Raw genomic sequence first — 14172 nt, 5'->3', positions numbered from 1 at the left:
GGAAAGAACCAAACGGATTTTTCTGTATGTTCTCATTTTCAAGTAAAAGGGCTCCATCTGTGTTCCTTTGGCGGACTCAAACGTCATGGACCTGATTACAAGAGGGAATGACAGAAAAGGAGTGGTACATGTTAGGAAAAGATGTATCTACTAAGAGACCACCTGTAAGCACTCCTTTCCCCTTCCTCCCCCTTGAGTCAACATCCCTAAGTGAAAAACAGAACCTGACGTCTAGAAGGCACTGAAGCATCACGCCCCAGGGAGTCCCCTACTCAGCAGTAGCCCCACCCCTTCATCCCGGCATAAAGCCAGGGACTAGGATGGCATGTGGGACCAGACAGGTTTAGTTCTGGACATTCGTATAAAAGAGGAGCCACCGAACCCAGGGCTGAGCAGTCTCCCCCCAGGACCTCCAAGTATCCTTCGTGGTCCGGCTCTCCCCAGGTCCCGCTGCTTCTGAGACGCTCAGGTGAGGGGTGGGCGAGCAGCAGCCCCCGGGTCCGAGGGAAGGGCTCGGAAAGGGACGAACTCCTTAGGCTCCAGGGAACCCCTGAGAAGGGGAGGGAGAAAGGAGGACCGAGCCTGGGCTTCGGAAGGGGAGGTTGAGGAAGAGTTTGTAAGGATGTCACCTTTCCCGGAGTCTCCGTGAAACCAGGACCAGTTACCAGCATCTACTTCCCAGGAAGGTTGTTAGGAAGCGCAGATGGGGGAGCATCTGGAAAGCCCTCTGCAGACCTTACAGAGCGTTTAAGGGATGTTTGCCTTTATTTTGGTTATCATCACTCTCATGGAAGCGCAGGGAGCTGAGCCCGCACCTTAGGCAGTCTGGGATGTATTTTCGGCCCTCACTTATCGGGAGAGGAGATGATCAGGAGGAGGGGTCGCTGAGGAGGGTCACTTTCTGGATGGATTTTGGGATGAGGAGTGGCCAGCCCCGGGATGAGCTGTGACTTCCTTCCCGGATCTGATATGGGACTGTTCTCCTTCCCTTTCCCTGCTTTCTTCATCCCTGATGACCTAGAGCGCTTCTGGATTTCCTCTGGTTGCAAACTCTGCAGACCTCCCTGAAGTGATAGTGGGGAACTGGGAAAGTGTGCATATACTTGTTTGTGTCTGTGTGTCGGGTTCTGCTTCAGAGGTAGAGGAAAAGAGATCCTCCCCTGCCCGGCTTGCAAGGTCCCTTGCAATGCCCTGCAAACACCCCACAGCCTGTGCCCCGGAGCTGAGGGATGGGGTTAATGTTGGTAGGGTGGGCTCGTGGCTTCCAGCCAAGGCAGGTGTCGTTGTGTGTCCTGGTTCACATGGGAACCTCCACCTGACCTCCTCTTCCTGCTTGGAGAGGTGGAACTTGTTAGGAGAGAGGCAGGCAAGAAGTTGCTGGATTCATGAGTTTTCCATGCTGTCCACCTGAAAGTTTGGTTTAACGAGGAAAACTGGGTCAATTCGTTATAACCTTAAAGCTCGCTGTTACGTTATCATGGAGCCAGAAAGACTCCCTGACACAAGAATGACCAGGCTTACTACACTTTACCAAGAAAAAGGAATTTTCTTAGTTGTGTAAGTTGTAAATTCAGTAGAGTCAGTTGGAACTTGCCATTCCAGGATTTCTGTTTCCCCATATACCATATATCTCTGTGAAACAAGATTTAAGAAGAATCGCATCACTCTGGCGGCAGGCATCCTGTCATAAACAGGTCCTTGAAAGTGCTGACCCAGAAAAGGGCATTTTTACAGCAAATCAAAGCAGTCTGATTGATTAGTTCAGGCTTTGCCCTTATTAAAAGTCCAAAATGATGCTAAATGTTATCATTTCCTCCTTTTGGTCAAAGGCAAGCTCAAGGCTTTGCCTGTAGACCGAGAAAGGTATGGAAAAACCTCTCTCTTTTTTAGGGGGGTGGGTGTGGGATGGGTGTGGGAGTTATGATTTGATAATCGAGAGGAAACAGCACAACATAGCTAACATCTCTAACCGCACATAGAAATGGTTGTATTTCCCAGCCATGCAGGGCTACATTCAAACAACACAATAAAGTTTTTCTCAAAATTCACAAAATTGCATTTTTACAATCAGTCAGGTACAAATTAAATTTATTTATTTATTTATTTTTATAACTCTAACATTGTATTACATTATTGGGATATTTATAAGCATGCTTAAAAGAGTCTATAAATTGTAAAATAGCAGTCCACTCTGGTTACTATCGACATATTTCTATTTGTTGTAACATTTAAGTGTTGTTTTTTTTTTTTGTTTTTTAATTTAATTTTATTTTTTTTAATGTTCTACAATCACTATCATAAAATTTAGATTTTTAACTCCCCCACACCTACCCCCCCTTAACCCCCTCCCTCCCCAAGATGGCATACAATTCTATATAGGATCTACATATACTTTCCTATTGAATATGTTTTCACTATAGTCATGCTATGTAGATGAACTAAAATAAATGGAAGAAATCATATAACAAATCAAAACATAATACACAAACACACACACACAAACATGATCTGCTACATTCTGCAAATGAATTCCATATTTCTTTCTCTGAGTGTGGAAGGCATTTTGCCTTAGAAAACCATTGGGATTTTTTTTTTTTAAGTTCTTGCATCATTATGAAGTTCCAAGTCTACCAGAAAAAACTCTCACACACTGTGGTCTTTGCTGTGCACAAAGTTCTCCTGGTTCTGCTCCTTTCACTCAGCATCAGATCATATAAGTCCTTCCAGGCCTCCCTGAAGTCTTTTTGTTCATCATTTCTTGTGGCTCAATAATACTCCATTACATTCATATATCATAATTTTTTCAGCCATTCCCCAATTGATGGGCATCCCCTTGACTTCCAGTTTTTGGCAACTACAAAGAGTGCTACTATAAATATTTTTGTACATGTGGGACCCTTTCCCATTTTTATGATCTCTTGGGGATACAGTCCCAGTAGTGATATTGCTGGGTCAAAGGGTATGCACATTTTTGTAGCCCTTTGGGCATAGTTCCAAACTGCTCTCTGGAATGGTTGGATGAGCTCACAGCTCCACCAACAATGAACTCTCCCACATCCTCTGCAACATTTATCATTTTCTTGTTCTGTCATGTTTGCCAGTCTTATAGGTGTGATGTGGAACCTCAGAGTTGTTTTGATTTGCATCTCTCTAATCAAAAGTGATTTAGAGCATTTTTTCATATGATTATAGATATCTTTAATTTCTTCCTCTGAAAATTGCCTATTCATATCCTTTGACCATTTATCAATTGAGGAATGACTTGTATAGTTATACATTTGAGTCAGTTCTCTATATATTCTAGAAATGAGGCCTTTATCCCCAAGATTAGCTGTAAAAAATATTCTCCAATTTACTACATCCCTCCGAATTTTGGTTGCTTTGGGTTTGGTTGTGCAAAAACTTTTCAGTTTAATGTAATCAAAATTATCCATCTTGCGTTTCATAATGTTTTCTATCTCTTCTTTAGTAAAACATTCTTCCCTTCTCCATAAATATGATAAATACACTATTCCTTGCTCCTCCAGTTTGTCCATGGTATCAATCTTTATACCTAGATGGTGTACGCATTTGGACCTTATTCTTGTGTACGGTGTCAGGCACAGGTATATGCCTAGTTTCTGCTACACTGTTATCCAGTTTTCCCAGCAATTTTTGTCAAACAGTGAGTTCTTATCCCAGAAGCTAGGTTCCTTGGGTTTATCAAACAGGAGGTTGCTATATTCCTTGCCTACTGTGTCTTGAGTGCCAAGTATATTCCACTTGTCTACCCTTCTGTTTCTTAGCCCATACCAAGTGGTTTTCATAATTGTTGCTTTCTAGTACAATTTGAGGTCTGGTAGTGCTAGGTCACCTGCCCTAGCATTTCTTTTCATTAGTCCCTTTGATATTCTGGACCTTTTTTTCTTTCAGATGAATTTTGATATTATTTTATCCAGCTCTAGAAAATAATTATTTGACAGTTTTATTGGTATGACACTAAATAAGTAAATTATTTTAGGTAGAATTGTCTACAAATTAAATTTAGATGGCTCACAGTAGATTATTTTTGAGAAAGGGGATTTACATGTCATCAAGATAAACAAGAAAACTTAAACATAACCATACAAATAAATACAGTCATTATTGCCAATGTTAACTAACATTAAGTTCCTTGTATCCCAGTTATCCATTCTTAATGTCCATTTAAGCATCATTTTTTGAATCCCAGATGTCTCATGTAGTTGTCTGATCCCTAGACATCCTTTCTTTGACAATAGGTTTTATTTTGGGGACAGTTCAAAAGGGAGTTCTGCTTCTCTGGTTCAGATCTAGAAATTTCCAAATACTTCTTAGTACAAATTAATACACTTAAATTTGGTTCTCCATTTTTGAAACTAAAAGAATTTCAGTTTATATGTCATCTATTGTTCTATCCTTACTAAAATCCTTTAACTTTTATAAAAACCTTTTAAAATATGATGGTTCAACCATAAAATGAATTCATCTGCCTTTAAAATTATCAACCAGATATTTTAATAAAGGAGAAATAATTTCACTTTTACTACTGTCTTATACAATTTTTGTGCAAAAATTCAAATTTGGTATCTTGTTATCAAGACAGGATAAATTTTAGAAGCCGATCACGTACATCTGTATATAATTCTTAGAGTAATATGATATATGATATGTAATGTTTGTGATTGTATAAGCATATCTATCTATCTGTTTATCTAAGTTCAAACACTAATTTTAACTCTTGTTTAGGCTACAGAATGACTACAAATTCAGATCAAAACAGCAAGATCTCTTCTGCTTTACAGCTTAATTTAACAGCAAATTATTTAGAAAGTTCAGTAGGCCTGCTAAAAATCACACAAGATCATTTTAAAACATTTCTTCTAAAAGTATTTCCCCTTCTTTAAAAACAAACTTAAAATTTATTCTGATGTTCACTAAACTTTTTTGGAGAAAATTAGTTGGAAACTTTAAAAATGATATTCCATTCCATTAAAACCTTTAAAATTGGAATTCATTAAACTATGTTGGTGTAAAGTAACACAAATTCAGAAAGTATTATAATAAAACTGAATTCCTAGATATCACAAAGTTTCTTAGTCAAAAAAGGTGTTTGTAATGGAGAGGAGATTTAGTTTCTATAAGTCAAGAATGACATATTCAATTAATTTAGCCTTATCACAATAACAAATTTTCCTTAAGTAGATCATTAGAAATTAAGTACATTCTGGCATTTTACATAGTTCATAAACCTTCAAATTAACATACATAAATATATCTTTTAGATGAAACAGGCTTGAAAAATCACACCCATACATTTTTCAAGAATTCCCATTTGCTCAACAAGAATTCTACAATACAGAAGCTTTTGCAGTTTCTAAGAGCTTTTGATCAATGCAGTTCTAAATCACCTTGCATAATATGTGGAAACTATAAATTTAAACCACCATATATTTTTTATAATAGCCAAGATTTCAACTGGAAATATCTGCCATCATAGTAAATATCAATTATCTAATTTTTTCACCTCCTTTTAAAAGCTCAATTCATATGCAACAAGATTTAAATTAAAAGCGCTTTGACAATATTTCTCACAAATGTCCTCTCAAAAATTAGAAGTACAATCTTAGAAATACAATTTTAACACAAACAATAAAATTAAGATGATATCAATTGCATTTCCAGATTATCACGTATAGAAATTATTCATCTTATTACTTTTGGCATTCAAAAACCACTTCAAAGTTATCAATTACATTAAATTAGAGAGAAATAATATTATCTAACATGTCAGTCATCATATTAAGCATTTTACAATTGTTATATCATTTTCATCCCATAACAACAATCATTATTATTTTTCCTTTTACAAGTCAGGAAACAGGTCAAACAGAGATAAAATACATTTTTTGCAATTGGAACAGAGAAGTGTGGAGTTTCCCAAGAGCAGAGAGACTGGTGTGCCAGTGGTGGTAATTCTCTTAGGCAGGGCTTAGTCAATGTTCCTCACAGGCCTGATACATCCACCTATCCCTTTCCCCACAGCTGCAGAATTTACTAAACCTGGGGAGGTTTGCAGCTGCTGGGACAGGGTGGGCAGAATGTATAAGACTTAGGTGACATTTTCAAGATTTAAGTAGAAGGGTGGTCTACAAGGTGCCCCAGGGCAGAGGACTGTTAGAACCACTGCCAGTCTGCTAGTTTTCCCTACACTTCTCCTGCCTTCCCTTCTCTTAATCTGATCTGGGATGAGAGGGACTGACATGAACCCTGGCAGCTGTTAAAAATCCCCATACTGAGATACTCAACTCTGGGGAGGGAATGGAGAATGCTAAGTGATCAGGACTGGGAGGGGGCGTTTTAGCACGGGTGAGCATCTGGAGCCACCCACAGTCTCAGGAGCTCTCTCCAGCAATCCCAAATGATCAGTTTTCTAAACTTTTTAATGATTAATCTCAAAACCTGCTAAGATGTTTTTAGCTATATCTAACTTTCCAATGTAATTCCAAATTGGCCAGACTGGAACAACAAAGAAAAATGTCTTACAGTTTTGTTTATTTCCCTAGCTGCAGCATTTAGAAGTTTCTGTCTGCTCTCTTTTAAATCTTACAAGATAACAGACTCTTCACAGCATAGATGATACAGAGACATACACTGACAGACAAATTGACAATTAACGACAGGACAAATATAAATAGCTTTCACAATTAACAACAGAGAGAAGGGCAATCAGAAACTTGTTAGAAATCCCCATAATGAATTGGCTATTATTTTTCCGAGGAAAGGGGTTGCAAGGATTCAAGATCTGACATAATAAGGGTGGATCCTACAACTTTTGCTCAGAGCACCCCTATGATCGAAGGAGGGATGAGGAGTCTTGGTGCCCCCAAAGTTTCTGACTACCTACCTTGAAGGGATAGGCCCCTTGGGGATAGATTCAGGCCTCTTGTCTATAGGTAGACTGTAACTGTCCTGCTCAAGACCAGAGCCCTTAAGGGAAGTTGGGGGGATAGGAGGAGGAAGCAACAGAGGCAATTATCCTCCTCAGAGCTAGAGAAGGTAAGGGAAGGTGAGGAGGGATGAGGTGAGGGGAAGGTGCAGTTATCCTCCCCAGATCAAAGTCTTTAAGGGAAGGGGGAAGAAGGAAGGAGGTGAGGAATAGTGCAGAGGGAGTGAAAGGGAAGGACAGGCTGGAGTCCTTGGGGTAGAGGAAGTTAGCCAGGACTAGGGGTGGTGCTGAAGCAGTTTTTCCAGCCTTAAGGTAAGGGGCTTCTGCTTTTTGTTCTCCTTCAGCCATTTCAGCAAGCCCAAGATGAAATCATTTCTACTCCTGGCTAGATGTTTTGTTTGCCTTTAAACTTAATTTGGTTTTAAGATAAAGTAACTTTGGTCCAAAAGAGCCTTATTATGGCCAACATAATTTAGGACTATCTTTAGTTAATTGACACTAGTGCTGGCAATACTTGTGTTAATTTTTCCTAAGATCAATCTGTACAGGGGATCTATACACAGCTTTTGACCACAAACTTAATACCTGCCCCTGGGCTAGCTTTAAAGGGAAATTTTGAACTTCAACCAAACTACTGGGAATACTCTGGAAGCTGGGAATAGAAAAACTTATCCAGTCCTATCAAGGTTAAAACTCCAGGAAAAATGAATCTTGATATGCCTGAGTCTTTGGTGTTGGTGAGGTGGGGAATGTTCTCTCCTACATCATTTCCATCCATCTGTCATGGCACCATAACTGTTGACCTGAAAGTTTGGGGTAAAGAGGCAATCAGGCTAAATTCATTAGTATTTATTCCCTTAAAGCTAGCAGTTACATCATGGAGCCAGAAGGAAATCTCTGACTGCCTGTTACAAGAATGATCAGGTTTAATACACTGTACCATGAGAAAGGAATTTTCTTAGTTGTATTAAGTTATAAATTCAGTGAGCCAATACAATTTACAAAGTAAAGCCAGTTGGAATTTACAATCCCAGGATATCTGAATTTCCCCCATATAGCATATGTCTCTATGAAACAAGATAAAGAAGAATCTCACCCCTCTGGTTGCAGGTATTCTATCAGAAACAGGTCCTTGAAATTATGACACAGAAAAGGGCATTTTTAGAGCAAACCAAAGCAGTCTGATTGATTAGTTCAGGTTTTGGCCCTTATTAAAAGTCCAAAAATGATATTAAATGTTATCAATGCCCAGAATTTGTGTGACCTGCTTCCCTATCCTTGTATTTGTAAAAGACAGATTTTGACTTGCAAGGCCTTGAGATCTGAGACTGATAAGATCTGAAAGTCTGCAAGTAACTCTCACTGGGCTGTAGAAAAGGTTTTCTTTTGCTCCCACTCCCTCCATTATCATCTGACTCTAAAGCCTTACCTTTAGACTCTGTAGGATCATAGATTTAGATTTGGAAGGGACCTTAGGGAAACTGAGACCCTGAGGTGAAGTGTCATGCCCAAATATGACCATATGGTTGTAAGTGGCATTAGTCAGGATTAAACCTTGATGTCAGATCTAGCTCTATTCTGGGCTAGGATGTTGCTTGGTCATGCTCCTGAAAAATGTAGCTGTTCTGAGCTCTGGAGAAGGGACATTTGGTGATTAGTTTTAGGGAAAGGCTGAGAAATGTTGTAGAAGAAAAACATTTATTTAGTACTTATTATATGCTAGGCATTGAACTGGGGTTATAAACAGCCAAAAGATAGTCCCTGCCCTCCATAAAGCAGTAATCTGCAGACTTTTATTAGGAAGCCCCTCCCTCCTTCACAAGAGTAAAAACAAAATGTAAGCACTTGCCTGAAATGTGTACATCAATTTATATAAATTATACAAGTGCTACTCTGCTAATAAACACAAATGGAAGTTTTTTTTAAAATATCACATAAAAAAATGAAATAATGTGATCCTGACAAAAGTAGAAACACTGGAGTATACTGGAGACAAGAGCAAAATGGTCACTTTAGAATGATTCAGATTGCTGTGTAAAGATAGGATGGAGTGGAGGAAGACTTGGGACAGAGAGATTAGTTAGAAAACTCTTGCAAAAGTCCATGGGAAAGGTGGTTAGTATCTGAAGTCGGCTGTTGTGAAGATAAATGAGAGAGATACTTTGGCAATTGATTGGATAGAAGGTGATATCCTTGACAATAATAGCTGTAATAATTTGAAAATGGGATGGGTTGGAGGAGAAAAATAACGTAATAAAATCTGCATATCCCCTATCCTCTTATCTCATCCTGTGGGACTCACAAGAAGAGAGATGAGTCTTTTACTAGTCTCTGCTCCATCTACAACTCCCTCCCTTCACCCATTTTCCCAGTAGTTGTTACTTAGTAATTTCATCACAGCTGCCTTTAGTTGAGGGAGGTTGGAAAAAATGAGAGAGAAGACTGAATAGGAAATTATTAGCATTATTGGATTAGAGACAGGCCTTGTAGTTTGACAGGCAGTGGGAGGTGGTTTAACCTCAGCCTCTAAGTGGTTGACCATAATGATAATAATGATGATTTAAAAATAGCTAGTACTTTAAGGTTTCCAAAGCATTTTATAAATATTACCTCATTTTATCTTCACAACAACCTTGTGAGGATGGTGCTGTTATTACCCCCATTTTACAGATAAAGAAACTGAGGCTAAGAGTGGTTAAGTGATTTGCCTATGGCCCCACAGCTACTATTAAGTTTCAGAGGCAGGATTTCAGCTCCGGTCTTCCTGACCCTGGGTCCAGCACCTGTGCACTGTGCCACCTGCTTCTAACCCACTAGGGTCAGACCTTGGCTTACTTTTATAGAATCACTGCCATATGATTTAGGAGCACATTTCACCTTTTCAAAACAGTTACTGCTTTTGAACTGGGTGTCAGATTTAATTCTTCTACTATTAATATTAGCACTTAATGGAGCATTGTCTCTGGTTTTCATGTTTTCCTATCTATTTCTAAATTCCCTGAAAAACTCTACATCACCATTATATCTCTTGTATTTACACTCACCCAATCCCACCCCACACATAATACTTGCCACATAATTAGTTAGCATATGAATATTTGGTGAAACGAATTTTGTTTTTCCACTGGGAAGATTGTGTTTATTTCCCCCCTAAAAAATAAGAGCTTGGATTTTTGGTTTGGCTTGATTTTCAGTCATATACATCTTATGTCTCTTTCTTTTTTCTCCTTAAGGTTTGAAACATGAACTTCTACCTGTGTTTAGCTTCCCTGTGCATGGTGATAGCAGCTGCTGCTCCACAATTTAACCACACTTTAGATGCTAAATGGGAACAATGGAAGTCACAACACGGAAGGACCTATAAAGGGGTAACCTTTAAACTCCTTTTTTTCCCCAGCTGTGTTGAGTACAACATGTCCAAGGTGGACTAATGGAATGGCCTTTTCTAAGCCAGTGGTTATCCAGACAAGAGCTTCATTTGCTCAAGATTGCTGCTTTTCCCACAGAAGTTCAGAGGGAAGGGATATCTGTAGCATCAGAGCTTGGAAACCCTTCTGAGATGGCAATGTTTAGATGTGATCACCATCCCAACTGGGTGCTGAGTTGCTCACGGTGGATTTGGTCTGAGGATACTTTCACTTGAATGTCTAATAATATAAGCAGAAGATTATTGAACCTTACATTATTATATTTGCTTCCAGAATGAAGAAGATAATTGGAGAAGAGCAACATGGGAAAAGAATTTGAGAATGATTGAAATGCACAATCGGGAATACAGAGCTGGCAAACATAGTTTTCAAATGGAAATGAACAAGTTTGGAGATTTGGTGGGCTTATTGTTGCAATCTGACATTAATCCTGACTAGTCAATTATGCTTTCCTCCCAATATAAACTACCTTTTTCTTCATTTTAGACCAATGAGAAATTCAGACAAATGATGAATGGCTTTACCCAAAAGAGATTTCAAGGGAAGACCAAAGGAAATCTATTTCATGAACCTGTCTCTGTAAATCTCCCTGAGTCTATAGACTGGAGAACGAAAGGTTACGTAACTCCTGTTAAGAATCAGGTATTAAAAGTTGTTTAGCTTGATCCATAGATAACTCAGATAAAATTCAGTAAAGCTTATGATCGAGAAACAGAGATTTCATCTCTGGTCTGTCACTGTGTGCCCTTCCATATTTAAAAATATTTAGATCTGTTTTATAAAGATGACTAAGATTATCTTATAAACTAACCAGTACTTCCTTTTGACTTCAGGGTCAGTGTGGTTCTTCCTGGGCATTTAGTGCAACTGGTTCTCTGGAAGGCCAATGGTTCCGTAAGACAGGAAAACTCATTCCACTTAGTGAACAGAATTTGATTGACTGCACTAGAAGCAACGATGGCTGTCAAGGTGGCTCCACTAACAATGCCTTCGAATACGTGAAGAGCAATGGAGGCATTGATTCAGAGGAATCCTATCCATATAATGGAATGGTAAATATAGTTACTGGATTCCCCTCATTTTGGTTTAACTGTATTTGAAAGGAGAGGCTCAGTTTGGGGGATGGGCATTAAGGAGGCCGGCAAAGACTGAATTCTTCAATCTTCACCTTCCTACCGAACAAAATCTATGCTGAATCCAAAATACATTAACACTTAAAGTTAATTTCCTGCAATATGTACACAATCACCCCCAGAGAGGAGATATTAGGAAATACATAGACTGTGCTGTCTTCATTTTACAATGACTTGTTCAAGATCACACACATAGTAATAAGTGGCAAAATCTGGATTGCAGCCCAGGTTCCCTGACCCTAAATCCATTCTGACCTTTATACCCTACCCTGATGCCTCCCTGACCCCTAGTTCCCACAAGTGCCTCCTTGGGAGCAGGGAATTAAATGACAATTGAACCTAATATGGAATAATAGCTGCTAACATTTCCATCATCCTGAAGGTTTACAAAGCATATCATTCACTTAATCTCATTTCATCCTCAAACAGCCCTGTCTGGGAGAGGTATTATCCTGATTTTTCTGAGAACCTCTCCACCTCAGTCTCATGATCACATAGCTTGTGAGTGGAGAGCTAGATTTGAACCTTGGTCTCATTGGACTATGCTATAACTAGTAAGCTGTTAGAGGTGTTAATTAATTGGTTGTTTTATGCCAATGGTATGAAACCCAAGTAGACATAGGATCCACTGAACCATACATTAGAATCCATGGGGAATGCATATTGACTTAGGAGTGATGTGCAGGAATGTTACCAGTCCTCTGGTTTATACTGTGCTGCCTTCTTTCAAAGTGACTTTCAAGCCATCCTTTATCCACCTACATCCAGCTCTGTTCTTGAGCTGTTCACCTGATAAATTGATGAAAGAACATTGCCCATAGATTTATTAATTTTGTAACCATCAATTTGAAATTCATCTGGGCAATGCCACTGATCCTATTAGACCAAAACCTTTTATCTTTTTCTTTTTAAAAGAGTGGCTACTGTCTGTATCAGAAAAAAAATGCTGTTTCTAGTATCGCTGAATATGTGAACATCCCATCAGCGAATGAAAGTGCTTTCACACAGGCTGTGGCAGTCATGGGTCCTATGTCTGTTACTATTGATGCAACACATACATCCTTCCTTTTCTATCACTCTGGTAAGCATTTGTTCTTTATTATTTCTGTAGCAATGCACTTAACCATGTTATTGTCATTCACTAGTTAGTATTTCTCACATTCATATTTCATTTGAACCTCCTAGGTGTTTATTATGAAAAGAATTGCAACAGTCAAAATGTAGTTCATCCCATGCTGGTTGTGGGCTATGGTGTTGATAGGCAAAACAGAATGAAATATTGGATTGTCAAGAACAGGTAAACCAATATCTTTCCTAAAATGTCAGTGACATGCTTGTTGTCAATTTCTGGTTATTTCATTTTGAAGAAAGGGGGAGGAAGAAGAAGGGTGGAGTTCCTGGGATCCTGTAAAATGGAGAAGGGGTATTCATGGGTGGAAGGGGCCCTTTTTTTAGGATCTAGAGTAGATTGAGAGTTCCCCAGGGCTTCAGCATAGTTTTCATGACCATTGATGACTTGATAGTACAAAAAATTTTCTGTTGCCTACTTTGTTGGACTGTTCTAATATATATATATATTGTCAGATTGACTCACAAAGAGCTATGGGAAAAGCATTTCACTTGGACAACCTGAAAGTCCTTGTTGTCGAGTGAGCGTTTGTCATGAACAGGGCAGCCAGGTAGTCCAGTAAATAGAGAGTACTAGTCCTGGAGTCAGGAGGACCTGTGTTCAGATAGGACCTCAGACACTTCTTAGCTGTGTGACCCTGGGCAAGTCACTTAACCCTGTTTACCTCAGTTTCCTCTTCAGGGAAAATGAGCCAGAGAAGGAAATGGCAAACTACTCCAGTATCTTTGCCAAGAAAACCTAACTTCACCATAACAAAGTTGTCACCAGGAAGTATTTTCAGTGCTTTCTGAAAGGTTCAACTCATTTTCTGAATTTAGTCACATTATGTGTCAGGGTTGCTTTGGGCCCCTAAAATAAAAAATGTGTTTTTGAATGGTTCTCTGAAACTTAATACTTAACTTTCTTTTCAGCTGGGGTGAAGATTGGGGCAACAATGGGTATATTTTGATGGCCAGGGACCATAATAACCACTGTGGAATAGCAACAGAAGCCAGCTATCCTGAAGTCTGATGTGATTGAAGGAAGGCTGCTTCACAGAGAGATGGGGACCTGATCTGAATCGTTTGGGAGCAGACTCTTGAATCACCCAGTATCCCAGTTGTAATTTGAGTTCCTCCTGACATTTTTACCTTTCAGAAATGTAAACACTACTTTTGTTATAAGCAGCTTGAAATATTGCTTAAGTAAAAGCGTTACAATTTTTCATTTTAAAATTGTACGCATAAAGCTTTAACTTTTAGAATAAACCTTGATTCACTATGCATGAACTTTGGGAAAGCTGATTTCCTTCAATATTGTAACGGGAGAGAAGAGAGTTATTTTTCTAGTTTTGGGCCCTATGTCAGGAGTCAGTAGCTACAGATTGTTTCTGGGTTTGAATCCAACATTCTGTACCATGCCTCATTACAACATACTGATTGAAGTGCAAATCAATAAATCTGGATGTGGTTTTAATGTTACTTCAGTCCCTTGAAAAGCAAAACATGGAAAATTATGTAACACTTTTCAGGAGCCATTGGTAAAGAATGTATAAGA

At 38.9% G+C, this 14172-nt stretch overlaps 1 protein-coding gene across 2 annotated transcripts; it reads left to right on the top strand.

Annotated features, from left to right (window-relative positions):
- The first annotated feature begins 299 nt into the window (after window positions 1-299).
- LOC140496775 (cathepsin L2-like) lies at window positions 300-13904 on the top strand. 2 transcript variants are annotated; one of them, XM_072596951.1, is made up of 8 exons: window positions 300-469; window positions 10180-10314; window positions 10648-10773; window positions 10861-11016; window positions 11208-11426; window positions 12423-12588; window positions 12693-12804; window positions 13548-13904. In XM_072596951.1, the coding sequence occupies exons 2-8, from the start codon at window positions 10189-10191 to the stop codon at window positions 13645-13647; spliced, it is 1005 nt and encodes a 334-aa protein (XP_072453052.1). In that variant the 5' UTR covers window positions 300-469; window positions 10180-10188; the 3' UTR covers window positions 13648-13904. The 2 variants fall into 2 exon arrangements, with proteins under 2 accessions (XP_072453052.1, XP_072453053.1); XM_072596952.1 differs by lacking the exon at window positions 13548-13904 and adding an exon at window positions 13306-13510 and having other exon boundaries at window positions 333-469.
- The last annotated feature ends 268 nt before the right edge of the window (window positions 13905-14172 follow it).

This window comes from Notamacropus eugenii, chromosome 3 (assembly GCF_028372415.1).
Source record: "Notamacropus eugenii isolate mMacEug1 chromosome 3, mMacEug1.pri_v2, whole genome shotgun sequence".
Classification (NCBI taxonomy): Eukaryota; Metazoa; Chordata; class Mammalia; order Diprotodontia; family Macropodidae; genus Notamacropus; species Notamacropus eugenii.
The sequence above is the reverse complement of the archived record's forward strand: the minus strand, read 5'-3'. Positions and strand labels throughout refer to the sequence as shown.